At 51.9% G+C, this 18,089-nt stretch overlaps 1 protein-coding gene across 4 annotated transcripts; it reads right to left on the bottom strand.

The window, feature by feature from the left end:
- Positions 1 to 1,858: 1,858 nt before the first annotated feature.
- LOC144717299 (uncharacterized) lies at positions 1,859 to 17,659 on the bottom strand. Of its 4 annotated transcripts, none has more exons than XM_078592764.1 (6): positions 17,550 to 17,659; positions 16,735 to 16,804; positions 7,857 to 8,489; positions 7,177 to 7,260; positions 3,913 to 3,999; positions 1,859 to 2,920 (listed from the first exon to the last, which is right to left on the bottom strand). In XM_078592764.1, exons 3-6 carry the CDS (start codon positions 8,413 to 8,415, stop codon positions 2,196 to 2,198), a joined length of 1,455 nt encoding a protein of 484 aa, XP_078448890.1. In that variant the 5' UTR covers positions 8,416 to 8,489; positions 16,735 to 16,804; positions 17,550 to 17,659; the 3' UTR covers positions 1,859 to 2,195. The 4 variants fall into 4 exon arrangements, with proteins under 4 accessions (XP_078448890.1, XP_078448891.1, XP_078448893.1 ...); XM_078592765.1 differs by having other exon boundaries at positions 17,580 to 17,656; XM_078592767.1 differs by lacking the exon at positions 3,913 to 3,999.
- Positions 17,660 to 18,089: the final 430 nt, after the last annotated feature.

The raw sequence follows: 18,089 nt of genomic DNA, 5'->3' as shown, positions 1-18,089 counted from the left end.
ACCGAAAGAACCAAGAAGATGAATCCCTGCCGTCACGAAAGCTTTAAATCGAAATTTAGCATCCCCCATCTTAAACTTAAAAGGTTGCTAGAGCGCCTCCGTCTGAAGTGGTTACTTCCAACCACCTTGGACGGGCGGATTCGACTCTTCGCAATCGGCACGAGTCGTAAGTCGCACGGCACCGAGACGGCCCCACCGAAGATCACCGAAGACCTCGACAGGATCATGGACAAACGGTGCACCGCAGCGTTGCTTCGGCCTGGATCTCTCCGTTGTCTACGCCGACCACCAGATTCTCACCGGGTGGCTAATGTCGAGGTCTGGCATGACGGGTACAGCACCGAGGTGGATTTAGGTCATAACCTAGATGGTGGATTTTTTTTTTATACCAGATGAAAGGGTAAAAACCTATTACTATATTTTGCCACTGCCAAAGGAGATGTCTCATAGTGTAAATGCTTAACCCGAGCTCTCAATACTCTGATAGTGCGCTGTCTTTGAGTTGTACGCCTTTTGGCGTCATCTGGTCCAACACCAATGGAGACTAGGCTCTAAGAAAAGCTGTCTTGGGTGTGGACCAATCAACTTCAAGGGCAGTGCATATCATTATCATCATCAGAGTTGTTTCTTTTTGTTTGCATTTTGACTGCTTGTGTTGTGGTTATTGCAAACATGATGCCTTGTATAAAGGTGTCAGTTTTTATACCAGTTGAAAGGGTAAAAACCCATTACTATGGTGGATCACAGTTCGTTAAACTGGGTGAACATCAGTCGTCGCCTGTGCCGAGCCTGGTGGGCCTTCCTACGTTTGTCAATGTCAAATTTTCGTGCGACATCAAGTCCCATCGGTATGCCGACGACAACGCAGTTGTGTGCGGCAGCGAAGTCAACGTTGGAACACGAAGAGCCTCGGTATCCTCGAAGACTGCACGCGAGCGGACGCTCGTGTGGTTCGCAACAAAATGAGATGCTGCTCGACCCAGAGGAGGTCGCAGACTCCGAAAGATTTTAGTTTTCTACTTGAGATCAATGAGTCTCGACACCACGCGATCAACCGTTGATGTTGTTTGATCACCACGTGCAAAATACGGGTCGGGGATCGTGCAATTCCAATATTTCGGCACGCGGCAAAGTACTGATGAGGCTGGACTATTGCAACTCACTACTCCCAACAGGACGTCAAAAAAAACAAACATTAGCGAGCTACAGGGCGTGCACAAAATCCGTTGACACGTGTGGTGTCGCGACGGGACCTTCCAAGATCCGACCGCATCTCCAATTAGCACGATTGGCCACTTACGGTACGTACGTATCCGTCTAGCGCTTGCCGAGCTGCATCGGTTCCCGGTTGCCAGAGGTCGCAAACGGGTTTTGATTCCTTGCCCGTACCCGGCCGCACCAGGGTCGCAAATGGGTACCCGTACCCGGCTGGGTACGGGTACCCGTACGCTACCCGTACCCTACCCGAAATGAGTGACAAACGGTTACTCACCAGTGACTCACGGCCTACCCGTATCCGTATCCGGCTGCACCAGGGTCGCAAACGGGTACCCGTACCCGGCCGGGTACGGGTAGCCGGGTATTGGGTAGGGTACGGGTATCGGGTACCCGGTTGCGACCTCTGCCGGTTGCTCAACATATCCATTACAAGGTTCTGCTTATTATTTAGACAGTGCTGGCTGCCAATGAACCACAGTACCTTGCTGAGAGACTGTCAAAAAACACAGACCATCGTGCCAAACCCCAGCTTTTTCAGCCACTCACCGAAGACGGCCCACTGCATCGCATGCTTTCAGCTGTGCCTCTGCACCTGGTCTGGAAAACTCTCTTCTGCCATTAGATGCACACTGAAACTGTGAACTTTTAAAATGCAAACTGAAAAAAATCTTTATTTAGGACTGCTTTTAGCGTATAGCCCCTTCCCCCCACCATCACCTCCGATGAACACGATGGGCTACGTACGGTGTGAAAGAAGTACAAACAAAAACAAAGATCCCCCCCCAGTATAGCCTTAACAGACTTGGGGCAAGTGCTGTTGGCGAGTAGCACCTATGAAGGCCGGCACGGCACACGAGGGGTGTGGGTGTCCAGCACAACGCCCGACCGCCTTTGTCTCCCCAGCGTCGCGATGTCGACTACGCACCGCACCAGCTACTCGTTTGAGGCCGAGCCGACCTAGAGGGGAGAGGACCGTTTCAGATAATCGTCACGGGCGCGAAAGCTCCCGCGTGTTTGCGCTGGTGGAACTTCAGAGAGGACGACTGCGTGAACGCCCGACCGCAGACGTCGCAGCGGAAGGGCTTCTCGCCCGTGTGCGTTCGCTCGTGGTCTTTGAGGACGTTCTTCCAAGCGAAGGTCTGACCGCACGTGTCGCAGCTGTACGGCTTCTCGCCCGTGTGCTTGCGCTGGTGGCGTTTGAGCGTGCCCGGCAGCGGGAAGTCCTGCCCGCAAACCTTGCACCGGTACGGCCTCTCGCCAGTGTGCGTGCGCTCGTGCCGCTTCAGCGTGTCCACCCGCGAGAACTCCTGGCCGCACACCTTGCATCGGTGCGGCCTCTCCCCCGTGTGCATGCGCTGGTGGTGCGTCAGGTTGCGCCGCATGGAGAAGGTCTTCCCGCAGATCCCGCAGCTGTGGCACGCCGGGAGCGGATCGTCGTCCGCGGCGGGATACTTCCGGTAGGCCGCGTCCTTGCCCGCGGGCTCCCAGCCAAGGGCATGGCCCATCGCGAGCTGATCGGGCGTGCACGTGGCAGCCGCCGCCGCCGCCGCGACTTTGTTGCCGCGTCTCACGTCGGCCGCCGGATGATGCGTCCGGGGAAAGCGGAGGTAGTTGTCGACGAGCGGAGAGTTTGCTTGGGCCGCCTGCAGCGATTTCACGTCCGCAATGAGGGGTCGCGGGCGATCGCGAGAGTGGTTGCTGCCTGCGGGAGAGAGGAACGGCAGTTGGCGATGGTGGCGAGCGGGAAAAAATTAACTCGAAAAGGTTTCGATTCGATGCACACGTGGCTGGGTAGTTTTCTAATCCGCCACTTTAGCTCAGCAACTTACGAGCATCCGACTGCACACAATGACTCGATTGTATTTCCACATCTGCAGTTTGATGGGCAGTTTTGCTCAAAATACCAGCGCAGCAACCAAAAACTACTTGTATTTATAGCAGGTAAGGCCTGCCCCAAGCTATATAGCTCTTTTTCGGAAGCGACCTGGTCACAAATGATAGCTCAACAAAGTGGCTTTTCAAGTTAAAATGTAGAACAGACAAGTACTCTAAACGCACGTTGATTCTAAATGCGGAGGGAAAAACCCGGGAGAAAAATCCACACGTCCACGGGGAGAATGAACATGCAAACTCCAAATATGAAAGCAGGTGTCGGGGTCGGGATCGAACCTACTACCTCTTGCATACCAGTCGAGGGAGCTAAACATCGAAATTGCGGCACCACAATTTCATCATCACGATCTGTGGGCAGATAACCTGTAGATGTCTACTGAACAATGTCATTGGTAATAGTTTTTTTACCCTTTTATCTGGCAACAAAACTGACACCTTTTTTACGAGGAGTCATGTTTGCATAGACCACAATACCTGCAGTCATAATGCAAACAAAAAACATAACTCTGATAATGTACGCACTGTCCTTGAAGTTTACTTTTTTACTGAAAGCTTTAGATCAAAATACAACTTACTCCGTTTCAAACCTTGCTTGTTCATTAACATTATAAAAAATATATTTTTTAACAATTGAGAATCAAAGGGGTGCAAGGGCTGCAGCAAAGGTTAAGAACCACGGCTTCAACGGGGAGCGCAACGCAAGTGGACAGGAGCCTCCCCTTTGGGTGGGCACGGAGCAGAGGGCACGCAGCGAAATGGCGTATAGAGGGAAGACCGTCTTTGAACATTGACGAGGCTCACCGTCAAAGCTCTCCGCTTTTACGATCCGCTCCTTTCGGCTGGAGCCAGAATCGTCAACGCCCAAAGCCAGGCTCTGTTCAGCTAGGTCTGGATTTTAAGAAACAAATGCACACAGCATGGGTTGGTACGGAACAATGCTGAACGTGGCAGGGTTAAGAATGTTCAACATGCAGGCTTTCGCTTAAATATGCGTCGCTGATTGGCCGTTTCGTGTGGTGGCGTGTTTATTTATATTTACGCGATATAATACCAAAAAAAACTAAACCCTCTATGCGGGTTTAAGAATATTGGTGTACGGACCTTTATGATCTTCTTGGTCCTCAGACGGCTGCTTGCGTTGTGGCCGAAACGTCGTGAGAATTATTTTATTATGTTTTATTTTTATTATTTTATTACTTCCCTTCTACGTGACTTTACCGAAAGAACCAAGAAGATGAATCCCTGCAGTCACGAAAGCTTTAAATCGAAATTGGACCTTTATGAGTTTTTACAGAGAATGCTCAAGTCAATTATGGTCAAATACAGGCAGACCTCGCTGAGTGCTCAAGATGGGCACTAAAAGGGGTCATTATACCATGGCATACATGGGGGATGCGCTCCCGACAGCGTGGTTTCTATCATAGGAGCAATATACGAGGGCTTCACTTGGGGCTATCGGTAATTGTGCCACTAATAATACGGATGCGAATACTGTGTTTTAACATCAGTATAATTACACTGGTCAACACACTTTTTCTGGCATAAGGTATTCCAACGGTTTTAAGGTAATTTTGGGGTGCCGATTCCAAATCTGGCATCAGTTTTTGTCTATCACATCGGGTTTTTGAGATATCAAATATTGCATTTTCAATAAAAACTGCAGAATAAAAATATTAAAGAAATGTGGATATGTACAAAAAATGATATTATAAACACACTATCCTAAAAATACAGCACCATATTTTAACACTAAAGTAGTCACTGACTCGCAACAACTTGCCGATAGCATAAAAATGAGATGTGTTAGAGCAAATCTGAGATCAGATTGGGAATCGGCACCCTGTGAAATTAGTCTAAAACAGCTGCAAAAGTCCAGGCCAGAAAAAAATGTGTTTTTTTTGTTGACCAGTGAATTATTCTACTGTACTCCTACAAGGCAACGGTGGGAGAAGAAGTTGGAGCTGCTGAGCTCCGAAAACGGGTGTTTAGCGATGCCCTCGGCCAATGTCTGTGACGAAGTATCTTTTCAGAATCATAATCTGTCATTTAGGCTGGAGGAATCCGATGAGCTACGAAGCTCTATTTCACAGATGTCCAGTACGGGGTCAGCCTTAATAAGACCATCGTGGTCTTCGTCAGTTCGCCTGGCAAAAACAAAAAACACTGCGGGTGGGGTCGGATCAGAGGTCGCAAACGGGTTTTGATTCCTTACCCGTACCCGGCCGCACCAGGGTCGCAAACGGGTACCCGTACCCTACCCGTACCTGGCTACCCGTACCCGGCCGGGTATCGTGTAGGGTACGGGTACGGATACCCGATTGCGACCTCTGGGATGAAGCCATGTTGCAGGCGCGGGTGGGTTGATTCTAGGACGTTAGTCATCAGCAGTGGGGAGACAAAGTGAGGCCAGCCACAGGCAGAGGTCGCAAACGGGTTTTGATTCCTTACCCGTACCCGGCCGCACCAGGGTCGCAAATGGGTACCCGTTCCTTACCCGTACCCTACTCGAAATGAGTGACAAACGGTGACTCAGCAGTGACTCACGGCCTACCCGTACCCGGCCACACCAGGGTCGCAAACGGGTACCCGTACCCGGGTACGGGTAGTCGGGTATCGGGTAGGGTACGGGTACCCGTACCCGGCTACCCGGCTACCCGTACCCGGCCGGGTAGGGTACGGGTATCGGGTACCCGATTGCGACCTCTGGGATGAAGCCATGTTGCAGGCGTGGGTGGGTTGATTCTAGGAACTTGAATTGTGAGAAGAGACAAGACGTTGGGAAATGAGTGACAAACGGTGACTCACCAGTGACTCACGGCCTTCTCACTCATTGGTTGGGGTGAGTCACGTGCGGCAACCCGTACCCGTACCCGGCCGCACCAGGGTCGCAAACGGCTACCCGTACCCGGCCGGGTACGGGTAGCCGGGTATCGGTTAGGGTACGGGTATCGGGTACCCGGTTGCGACCTCTGGCACAGCTACAGGGAGCAGATCCGAACCAAAATTGGCGAACGGAGGCAGATGAGAGCGGGTTCAAGTTGTTTTTGAAACGTCGTAATCGTGAGAAAATTGGCGCATACCATCTATTACATGGTCATTAAAACCTGAACAAAATCTGAAAAGTACCCAAAGAAGCGTGGAACCCGGTGCTGTGGGTTTCACTTTAACCACAAATGCAGTCCCTCTCACCCCTTGAGGAATACAGCAGTTGAATGTGGTACTTGTGCAGCTGGAAGGTAACCGGTGATCTACATTTGCATGCGGTTTGCCAAAAGTGTCCAGACCCAAACTGCCACAAGGCAGAATCAGACACTTACTGTAGTGATACGTTTTTACCCTTTCAACTGGTACAAAAACTGACACCTTTATACAAGGCATCATGTTTGCAATAACCACAACACAAGCAGTCAAAATGCAAACAAAAAGAAACAACTCTGATAATGATATGCACTGTCCTTGAAGTTGATTGGTACCGACTACCCGTACCCGGCCGAGTACGGGTACCCGTTTGTGACCCTGGTGCGGCCGGGTACGGGTAAGGAATCAAAACCCGTTTGCGACCTCTGAGCTGTGCTAAGTAATCGCCCTGTATTCCTTGTGACCTCCGGGTGAAAATCACTTAGAGGTGTAAATAACCATTGTTTTCAACTTGCCCCGCTCCAGACGATAGCTCCAATTGTCTAGCAAACTTGCTGTACATCACCGTGACTTTGCTCATTTATCTTAAGCCCAAATTTTACTCCCTTCATCAAAGTTCTTTTAACATTTCATAGAGTTCATTATAGCTCTTAGGTTTTTTCGGTAAAACCTAAGAGTATGAATCCTTGCAGTCACGAAAGCTTCAAATCTAGAATTCATTATAGCTCATCGGGTGCCTCCAGTATAAATAATATATTCTGATTCTGAGCATTGCGTGTCGGACTTATTCCTTACCAGCCCCTGATAATAATCTCGTTGGTTTTATAAAAGGCATCTCATTGAAGAGACACCATCAAGTTTTGTTTCACACCACGGTAAAGCTACTGCCGGGGCCCTGTCACCGTGAACAAGGGGGAAAAATCTTACCAGCGCAGGTCTCAACTTTGATGGTCATCAACTGATCGCGTTGGAGAAGTTCATCAGATAACAACTTTGGCTCCTCAGCCTCATCTGTAAAAACAATGAAAACAAGTCAATATTGCGTTTTAGCAGCTTGGTTCGGCGGGAAGTTTTGAAAACGCAGCACAACCATCATGGGACCTCCTTTGCCAGTACCAAAATATACTAATAGGGTTTTTCCCCTTTTTTTCTGGCAACTAAAGAAAGCTGTCTCTGGTGTGGACCAATCAGTTTCAAAGACAATGCATAAATTATCGGAGTATTCTTCTTGGTTCTTTCGGTAAAGTCACGTAGAAGGGAAGTAATAAAATAATAAAAATAAAACATAATTTTATTATGAATCCCTGCAGTCACGAAAGCTTTAAATCAAAATATCAGAGTATAGTTTTTGTTTGCATTTGACTGCAAGTATTGTGGTTAATGTAAGCACGATTCCTTGCAAAAGGTGTCAGTTTTGTTGCCATAAAAAAATGGGAAAAACGCGGCACAAATGTAAATGTATGCATTTAACACCAAAACGGAGATTGCACGTACGTGGAACTCATTTCGCACTGTACATAGCCACCTGTGCTCAAACAGGAGGTGCGTTTCGGTAGTTTCATTAAATCCCAAAACACTCTGTGAATACCGGACACAGGCCACATTACCTTCTGCTACACAAACACCGAAATCTACCGCATCCAAGGGGGCAGCTGCTCTTGTGGCGGTTAAAGCGAAACCCCCGTCACTGAATTCTTGGTCATCCATGGCTCCCAGCCCCACATCTTCAGGACTGTCAGCGCCCGTGGCTGATAAACCTGTGGGATGCGTCAGTCCATCCCACTCGCCCAGCCTCCGCGCGGACAGCAGCAGCTCCCGGCTCAAGCCGCTGAACAGAGCGAGCAGCACCTCCACCAGCCCTCCCAGCGTCACGTCGCCAGGGTAGGAGGCGGCCGCATCATCGTGGTGCCCGTCGCCCCGCAGGGCCTTCACCACCTGCCGCAGCACGGCGTAGAAGCCGAAGGGCAGGCGGTCGCGCGCCGTGGCCAGCAGCTCGGCACGCACGAGGCCGTCCCCGACGCAGGCGCGCAGGACCCCGTAGTCCCGGATGCCCAGCTCCGAGTCCATGGCCCGGGCCACCTCCTGGTTCACGCCCTGCGCCTCCAGCCACGCCGGGAAGTCGTCCGTCGGCTCGGGCGGCACCGGGGCGGACACCGCGCACGCCATGCTGGCGGTGGTGGTGATGTTCGTCTCAGGTCACTCGGTGCGGTGGAAGTAAACGACGGTCGTGCGGGTCTAACCTGTGGACAGGCGTGCATCAATTCGTTTATTTGTCCTTCTCCCCCCGCGCCTCCGATTAGCACGGTTGGCGACATACGGGTGCGAAAGAAGTTCAACGCATCTTCTTGGTTCTTTCGGTAAAGTCACGTAGAATGGAAATAATAAAAATAAAACATAATAAAATAATTCTCACGACGTTTCGGCCACAACGCAAGCAGCCGTCCTCAGGTGGAGAACAGGTCTGTCGGGAAGTGTTTCATTCAGACGCTGTCTCCTCGACAGACCTGTTCTCCACCTGAGGACGGCTGCTTGCGTTGTGGCCGAAACGTCGTGAGAATTATTTGATTATGTTTCATTTTTATTATTTCCATTCTACGTGACTTTACCGAAAGAAACCAAGAAGATTAATCCCTGCAGTCACGAAAGCTTTAAATCGAAATTTAAGTTCAACGTACATACACGCATCAATGAATTCACCCTGCGTTTTTTAAAAGAAACGTTAGTGACGTAAACCATGTGCAAATGATCTGAAACATGTTAAATTTAGGCTAATCGAAAGAATTCTGTACAATGCAGGACTGCAAAACAGGGGCTATACAATGACTACGAAATCGAATTCCGCCCCCAAAGTCTGCCAATTCCCAGAATTTATTTGAAAAAGATGTGTGCCATGACTGCAGGCTTCAGAATCTGTATTCATACTGGAGGAATCTGATGAGCTACACAAAGCTCTTTGTTTCAGATGTCCAGTCGGGGCCACGGGAGGGTGAGAAAGGTCACGTTACGAACATAAACACTAAACACGGTATTCTTGGTTCTTTCGGTAAAGTCACTGCAACACAAGCAATCATCATCAGGTGTGGATTTCACACCTGATGATGATGGCTTGTGTTTCAGTCGAAACGTCGTGAGAATTTTTATTGGTTTATATTTTTATTATTTTATTATTTTATTATTTCCCTTCTACGTGACTTTACCGAAAGAACCAAGAATATGAATCCCTGCAGTCATGAAAGCTTTAAATCAAAAACTTAACACGGTGTTATTAGTTTACATAACACACCAACACAGGCCTGGGGGAGATCCAGGAGGGAGATTCAGGGCCTGTGTAACGGGGAGATGCAGGGGGAGATGCATGGACTGTGACACGGGGAGATGCAGGGGGAGATGCATGGACTGTGAAACGGAGATACAGGGGGAGATGCATGGACTGTGAAACAGGGAGATGCAGGAGGGAGATGCAGGGGGAGATGCATGGACTGTGAAACGGGGAGATGCATGGACTGTGACATGGGGAGATGCAGGGGGAGATGCAGGGACTGTGACACGGGGAGATGCAGGGGGAGATGCAGGGCCTGTGAAACAGGGAGATGCAGGATGGAGATGCAGGGGGAGATGCATGGACTGTGAAACGGGGAGATGCAGGGGGAGATGCAGGGGGAGATGCAGGGCCTGTGAAACGGGGAGATGCAGGGGGAGATGCATGGACTGTGAAACAGGGAGATGCAGGGCCTGTGAAACAGGGAGATGCAGGGGGAGATGCAGGGACTGTGAAACAGGGAGATGCAGGGGGAGATGCAGGGGCTGTGACACGGGGAGATGCAGGGGGAGATGCAGGGACTGTGAAACAGGGAGATGCAGGGGGAGATGCAGGGCCTGTGAAACGGGGAGATGCATGGACTGTGAAACGGGGAGATGCAGGGGGAGATGCAGGGCCTGTGAAACGGGGAGATGCAGGGACTGTGAAACAGGGAGATGCAGGGGGAGATGCAGGGACTGTGAAACAGGGAGATGCAGGGGGAGATGCAGGGACTGTGAAACAGGGAGATGCAGGATGGAGATGCAGGGGGAGATGCATGGACTGTGAAACAGGGAGATGCAGGATGGAGATGCAGGGGGAGATGCATGGACTGTGAAACAGGGAGATGCAGGGACTGTGACACGGGGAGATGCAGGGGGAGATGCATGGACTGTGAAACAGGGAGATGCAGGGGGAGATGCATGGACTGTGAAACAGGGAGATGCAGGGGGAGATGCAGGGCCTGTGAAACGGGGAGATGCAGGGGGAGATGCATGGACTGTGAAACAGGGAGATGCAGGATGGAGATGCAGGGGGAGATGCATGGACTGTGAAACAGGGAGATGCAGGATGGAGATGCAGGGGGAGATGCATGGACTGTGAAACAGGGAGATGCAGGGACTGTGACACGGGGAGATGCAGGGGGAGATGCATGGACTGTGAAACAGGGAGATGCAGGGGGAGATGCATGGACTGTGAAACAGGGAGATGCAGGGGGAGATGCATGGACTGTGAAACGGGGAGATGCAGGGACTGTGAAACGGGGAGATGCAGGGGGAGATGCATGGACTGTGAAACAGGGAGATGCAGGGGGAGATGCATGGACTGTGAAACAGGGAGATGCAGGGACTGTGACACGGGGAGATGCAGGGGGAGATGCAGGGACTGTGAAACGGGGAGATGCAGGGACTGTGACACGGGGAGATGCAGGGGGAGATGCAGGGCCTGTGAAACAGGGAGATGCAGGGGGAGATGCATGGACTGTGAAACGGGGAGATGCAGGGACTGTGACACGGGGAGATGCAGGGGGAGATGCAGGGCCTGTGAAACAGGGAGATGCAGGGGGAGATGCATGGACTGTGAAACAGGGAGATGCAGGATGGAGATGCAGGGGGAGATGCATGGACTGTGAAACAGGGAGATACAGGAGGGAGATGCAGGGGGAGATGCATGGACTGTGAAACGGGGAGATGCAGGGACTGTGAAACAGGGAGATGCAGGGGGAGATGCAGGGGCTGTGACACGGGGAGATGCAGGGGGAGATGCATGGGCTGTGAAACGGGGAGATGCAGGGGCTGTGACACGGGGAGATGCAGGGGGAGATGCAGGGACTGTGAAACGGGGAGATGCAGGGGGAGATGCATGGACTGTGAAACAGGGAGATGCAGGGACTGTGAAACAGGGAGATGCAGGGGGAGATGCAGGGGGAGATGCATGGGCTATGAAACGGGGAGATGCAGGGGGAGATGCATGGACTGTGAAACGGGGAGATGCAGGGCCTGTGAAACGGGGAGATGCAGGGGGAGATGCATGGGCTGTGAAACAGGGAGATGCAGGGACTGTGACACGGGGAGATGCAGGGACTGTGAAACGGGGAGATGCATGGACTGTGACACGGGGAGATGCAGGGACTGTGACACGGGGAGATGCATGGACTGTGAAACGGGGAGATGCAGGGGGAGATGCATGGACTGTGAAACGGGGAGATGCAGGGGGAGATGCATGGACTGTGAAACGGGGAGATGCAGGGGGAGATGCAGGGACTGTGACACGGGGAGATGCAGGGGGAGATGCAGGGACTGTGAAACAGGGAGATGCAGGGCCTGTGAAACAGGGAGATGCAGGGGGAGATGCAGGGCCTGTGAAACAGGGAGATGCAGGGGGAGATGCATGGACTGTGACACGGGGAGATGCATGGACTGTGAAACAGGGAGATGCAGGGGGAGATGCATGGACTGTGAAACGGGGAGATGCAGGGGGAGATGCAGGGACTGTGAAACAGGGAGATGCAGGGGGAGATGCATGGACTGTGAAACGGGGAGATGCAGGGGGAGATGCATGGACTGTGAAACAGGGAGATGCAGGGACTGTGAAACAGGGAGATGCAGGGGGAGATGCATGGACTGTGAAACGGGGAGATGCATGGACTGTGAAACGGGGAGATGCAGGGGGAGATGCAGGGCCTGTGAAACGGGGAGATGCAGGGACTGTGAAACAGGGAGATGCAGGGGGAGATGCAGGGACTGTGAAACAGGGAGATGCAGGGGGAGATGCAGGGACTGTGAAACAGGGAGATGCAGGATGGAGATGCAGGGGGAGATGCATGGACTGTGAAACAGGGAGATGCAGGGACTGTGACACGGGGAGATGCAGGGGGAGATGCATGGACTGTGAAACAGGGAGATGCAGGGGGAGATGCATGGACTGTGAAACAGGGAGATGCAGGGGGAGATGCAGGGCCTGTGAAACGGGGAGATGCAGGGGGAGATACATGGACTGTGAAACAGGGAGATGCAGGATGGAGATGCAGGGGGAGATGCATGGACTGTGAAACAGGGAGATGCAGGGACTGTGACACGGGGAGATGCAGGGGGAGATGCATGGACTGTGAAACAGGGAGATGCAGGGGGAGATGCATGGACTGTGAAACAGGGAGATGCAGGGGGAGATGCATGGACTGTGAAACGGGGAGATGCAGGGACTGTGAAACGGGGAGATGCAGGGGGAGATGCATGGACTGTGAAACAGGGAGATGCAGGGGGAGATGCATGGACTGTGAAACAGGGAGATGCAGGGACTGTGACACGGGGAGATGCAGGGGGAGATGCAGGGACTGTGAAACGGGGAGATGCAGGGACTGTGACACGGGGAGATGCAGGGGGAGATGCAGGGCCTGTGAAACAGGGAGATGCAGGGGGAGATGCATGGACTGTGAAACGGGGAGATGCAGGGACTGTGACACGGGGAGATGCAGGGGGAGATGCAGGGCCTGTGAAACAGGGAGATGCAGGGGGAGATGCATGGACTGTGAAACAGGGAGATGCAGGATGGAGATGCAGGGGGAGATGCATGGACTGTGAAACAGGGAGATACAGGAGGGAGATGCAGGGAGAGATGCATGGCCTGTGAAACGGGGAGATGCAGGGACTGTGAAACAGGGAGATGCAGGGGGAGATGCAGGGGCTGTGACACGGGGAGATGCAGGGGGAGATGCATGGGCTGTGAAACGGGGAGATGCAGGGGCTGTGACACGGGGAGATGCAGGGGGAGATGCAGGGACTGTGAAACGGGGAGATGCAGGGGGAGATGCATGGACTGTGAAACAGGGAGATGCAGGGACTGTGAAACAGGGAGATGCAGGGGGAGATGCAGGGGGAGATGCATGGGCTGTGAAACGGGGAGATGCAGGGGGAGATGCAGGGGGAGATGCATGGACTGTGAAACGGGGAGATGCAGGGCCTGTGAAACGGGGAGATGCAGGGGGAGATGCATGGGCTGTGAAACAGGGAGATGCAGGGACTGTGACACGGGGAGATGCAGGGACTGTGAAACGGGGAGATGCATGGACTGTGACACGGGGAGATGCAGGGACTGTGACACGGGGAGATGCATGGACTGTGAAACGGGGAGATGCAGGGGGAGATGCATGGACTGTGAAACGGGGAGATGCAGGGGGAGATGCATGGACTGTGAAACGGGGAGATGCAGGGGGAGATGCAGGGACTGTGACACGGGGAGATGCAGGGGGAGATGCAGGGACTGTGAAACAGGGAGATGCAGGGCCTGTGAAGCAGGGAGATGCAGGGGGAGATGCAGGGCCTGTGAAACAGGGAGATGCAGGGGGAGATGCATGGACTGTGACACGGGGAGATGCATGGACTGTGAAACAGGGAGATGCAGGGGGAGATGCATGGACTGTGAAACGGGGAGATGCAGGGGGAGATGCAGGGACTGTGAAACAGGGAGATGCAGGGGGAGATGCATGGACTGTGAAACGGGGAGATGCAGGGGGAGATGCATGGACTGTGAAACAGGGAGATGCAGGGACTGTGAAACAGGGAGATGCAGGGGGAGATGCAGGGACTGTGAAACGGGGAGATGCAGGGGGAGATGCAGGGACTGTGAAACAGGGAGATGCAGGATGGAGATGCAGGGGGAGATGCATGGACTGTGAAACAGGGAGATGCAGGGGGAGATGCAGGGACTGTGAAACAGGGAGATGCAGGGGGAGATGCAGGGACTGTGAAACGGGGAGATGCAGGGGGAGATGCAGGGACTGTGAAACAGGGAGATGCAGGATGGAGATGCAGGGGGAGATGCATGGACTGTGAAACGGGGAGATGCAGGGGGACATGCAGGTCCTGTGAAACAGGGAGATGCAGGGGGAGATGCAGGGACTGTGAAACAGGGAGATGCAGGATGGAGATGCAGGGGGAGATGCATGGACTGTGAAACAGGGAGATGCAGGATGGAGATGCAGGGGGAGATGCATGGACTGTGAAACAGGGAGATGCAGGGGGAGATGCATGGACTGTGAAACAGGGAGATGCAGGATGGAGATGCATGGACTGTGAAACGGGGAGATGCAGGGACTGTGAAACGGGGAGATGCAGGGGGAGATGCATGGACTGTGAAACAGGGAGATGCAGGGACTGTGACACGGGGAGATGCAGGGCCTGTGAAACAGGGAGATGCAGGGGGAGATGCATGGACTGTGAAACGGGGAGATGCAGGGACTGTGACACGGGGAGATGCAGGGGGAGATGCAGGGCCTGTGAAACAGGGAGATGCAGGATGGAGATGCAGGGGGAGATGCATGGACTGTGAAACAGGGAGATACAGGAGGGAGATGCAGGGGGAGATGCATGGACTGTGAAACAGGGAGATGCAGGATGGAGATGCAGGGGGAGATGCATGGACTGTGAAACAGGGAGATACAGGAGGGAGATGCAGGGGGAGATGCATGGACTGTGAAACGGGGAGATGCAGGGGGAGATGCAGGGCCTGTGAAACAGGGAGATGCAGGGGGAGATGCATGGACTGTGAAACGGGGAGATGCAGGGACTGTGACACGGGGAGATGCAGGGGGAGATGCAGGGACTGTGAAACGGGGAGATGCAGGGGGAGATGCATGGACTGTGAAACGGGGAGATGCAGGGGGAGATGCATGGACTGTGAAACAGGGAGATGCAGGATGGAGATGCAGGGGGAGATGCATGGACTGTGAAACAGGGAGATACAGGAGGGAGATGCAGGGGGAGATGCATGGACTGTGAAACAGGGAGATGCAGGATGGAGATGCAGGGGGAGATGCATGGACTGTGAAACGGGGAGATGCAGGGACTGTGAAACAGGGAGATGCAGGGGGAGATGCAGGGGCTGTGACACGGGGAGATGCAGGGGGAGATGCAGGGACTGTGAAACAGGGAGATGCAGGGGGAGATGCATGGGCTGTGAAACGGGGAGATGCAGGGACTGTGAAACAGGGAGATGCAGGGGGAGATGCATGGGCTGTGAAACAGGGAGATGCATGGGCTGTGAAACAGGGAGATGCAGGGACTGTGAAACAGGGAGATGCAGGGGGAGATGCATGGGCTGTGAAACGGGGAGATGCAGGGGGAGATGCATGGACTGTGAAACGGGGAGATGCAGGGGGAGATGCATGGGCTGTGAAACAGGGAGATGCAGGGACTGTGACATGGGGAGATGCAGGGACTGTGACACGGGGAGATGCATGGACTGTGACACGGGGAGATGCAGGGACTGTGACATGGGGAGATGCAGGGACTGTGACACGGGGAGATGCAGGGGGAGATGCAGGGACTGTGACACGGGGAGATGCAGGGGGAGATGCATGGACTGTGAAACAGGGAGATGCAGGGCCTGTGAAACAGGGAGATGCAGGGACTGTGAAACAGGGAGATGCAGGGGGAGATGCATGGGCTGTGAAACGGGGAGATGCAGGGGGAGATGCAGGGACTGTGACACGGGGAGATGCAGGGGGAGATGCAGGGACTGTGACACGGGGAGATGCATGGACTGTGAAACAGGGAGATGCAGGGGGAGATGCATGGACTGTGAAACAGGGAGATGCAGGGGGAGATGCAGGGACTGTGAAACGGGGAGATGCAGGGGGAGATGCAGGGCCTGTGAAACAGGGAGATGCAGGGACTGTGACACGGGGAGATGCAGGGGGAGATGCAGGGACTGTGACACGGGGAGATGCAGGGGGAGATGCAGGGCCTGTGAAACAGGGAGATGCAGGGGGAGATGCATGGACTGTGAAACAGGGAGATGCAGGGGGAGATGCATGGACTGTGAAACAGGGAGATGCAGGGGGAGATGCAGGGACTGTGACACGGGGAGATGCAGGGGGAGATGCATGGACTGTGAAACAGGGAGATGCAGGGGGAGATGCATGGACTGTGACACGGGGAGATGCAGGGGGAGATGCATGGACTGTGAAACAGGGAGATGCAGGGACTGTGAAACAGGGAGATGCAGAGGGAGATGCAGGGGGAGATGCAGGGACTGTGAAACAGGGAGATGCAGGGACTGTGAAACAGGGAGATGCAGGGGGAGATGCATGGACTGTGAAACAGGGAGATGCAGGGGGAGATGCAGGGACTGTGACACAGGGAGATGCAGGGGGAGATGCAGGGGCTGTGACACGGGGGGAGACCAACTTGCGTGCGCTATGAAGACGTCGCCATGAGAAGTTGAGGAAGTGAATCCGCTTCCAAGTTCGCGGCTCCTCTTCAAACACAAAAAAAAACCTCACAAAGTCAAAAACGGCGACAGCATAACATAATAAAACATAATAAAATACAATTCTCACGACGTTTCGGCCACAACGCAAGCAGCCGTCCTCAGAGTCTGACTCTGTCTTCTCGACAGACCTGTTCTCCACCTGAGGACGGCTGCTTGCGTTGTGGCCGAAACGTCGTGAGGATTGTATTTTATTATGTTGTATTTTTATTATTTCCCTTCTTACGTGACTTTTACCGAAAGAACCAAGAAGATGAATCCCTGCAGTCACGAAAGCTTTAAATAGAAATTTTATTATGTTTTACTTTTATTATTTTATTATTTTCATTCACATTTTATGAAAATAAAGCTATTTTATTATGTTTTATTTTTATTATTTTATTATTTCCATTCTACGTTACTTTACCGAAAGAATGAATCCCTGCAGTCACGAAATAAGCTTTAAATCGAAATTTAACCGCAACAACATTTTGGCTTACGATTAAACATTCTTTAACAAAATTGTTGTTGTGATGCTGCTGCTGTTGTTGTGTTTGGTTATATTCTAACAACAGTAGGCCCTGTAGAGAACGAGAGAACGACCAGTCTAACACGCCACTCGTCACGGAAACGCAACTCCCACAAAGATCTTCGTCTCTGCACTCGAGTTTAAAGGAGGAGGGGGAGGGGGGGTGTTTGTTTGTTAAACGTTACGTTAGTCTCACGTAAACAACAACAACAACAGCAGCATTACCTGAGGAACGAGAAAGGCCTGAGTCTTTACCTTCGCCGGGCCTGGCTGCTGCTGCTGCTGATGATGATGTCGGGTTAACGTTGATGGGGGAGGGGGTGATGGTGGTGATGGTGGAGGGGCCTAGGGACCGCGGCGATTTGCACCACGCTACCAAATACAAATTTCAGTGGAACAAAACAACTATTTTTTGTTCCTGGGTTAGTAAGTGATATTTTCTAATTGGTAAAGTCACGTAGGTAGAAATAAATAATGAAAATAAAATAATAGAAATAATATTATAAATAAAATAATAAATAATAATAATTTTATTTCTATTAGTTTAATAAATGTTTTAATATTATTATTTATATTATTTTATTTCTATTATTAATAGAAATAAAAAAATAAAAATATAATTATAGGAATAAAATTAATACATTTATTTCTATTATTATTTATATTATTTTATTTATATTATTAATAGAAATAAAACAATAAAAATACAATTATAGGAATACAATTAATACATGTATTTCTGTTATTATTTATATTATTTTATTT

The sequence above is a fragment of the Lampetra planeri genome, chromosome 3, assembly GCF_965212315.1.
Source record: "Lampetra planeri chromosome 3, kcLamPlan1.2.h2, whole genome shotgun sequence".
Classification (NCBI taxonomy): domain Eukaryota; kingdom Metazoa; phylum Chordata; class Hyperoartia; order Petromyzontiformes; family Petromyzontidae; genus Lampetra; species Lampetra planeri.
Note: the sequence above shows the minus strand (reverse complement) of the source record. Positions and strands in the feature narration are given on the sequence as shown.

What these genes read in the sequence shown, in the direction of transcription:
- LOC144717299 (XM_078592764.1), bottom strand. Translation starts at nt 8,415, where the DNA reads ATGGCGTGCGCGGTGTCCGCCCCGGTGCCGCCCGAGCCGACGGACGAC. An exon ending in CAAAGTTGAGACCTGCGCTG is followed by an intron (nt 4,000 to 7,176) that starts GTAAGATTTTTC and finishes CTTAAAATCCAG; the next exon opens with ACCTAGCTGAACAGAGCCTG. An exon ending in AAAAGCGGAGAGCTTTGACG is followed by an intron (nt 2,921 to 3,912) that starts GTGAGCCTCGTC and finishes TCTCTCCCGCAG; the next exon opens with GCAGCAACCACTCTCGCGAT.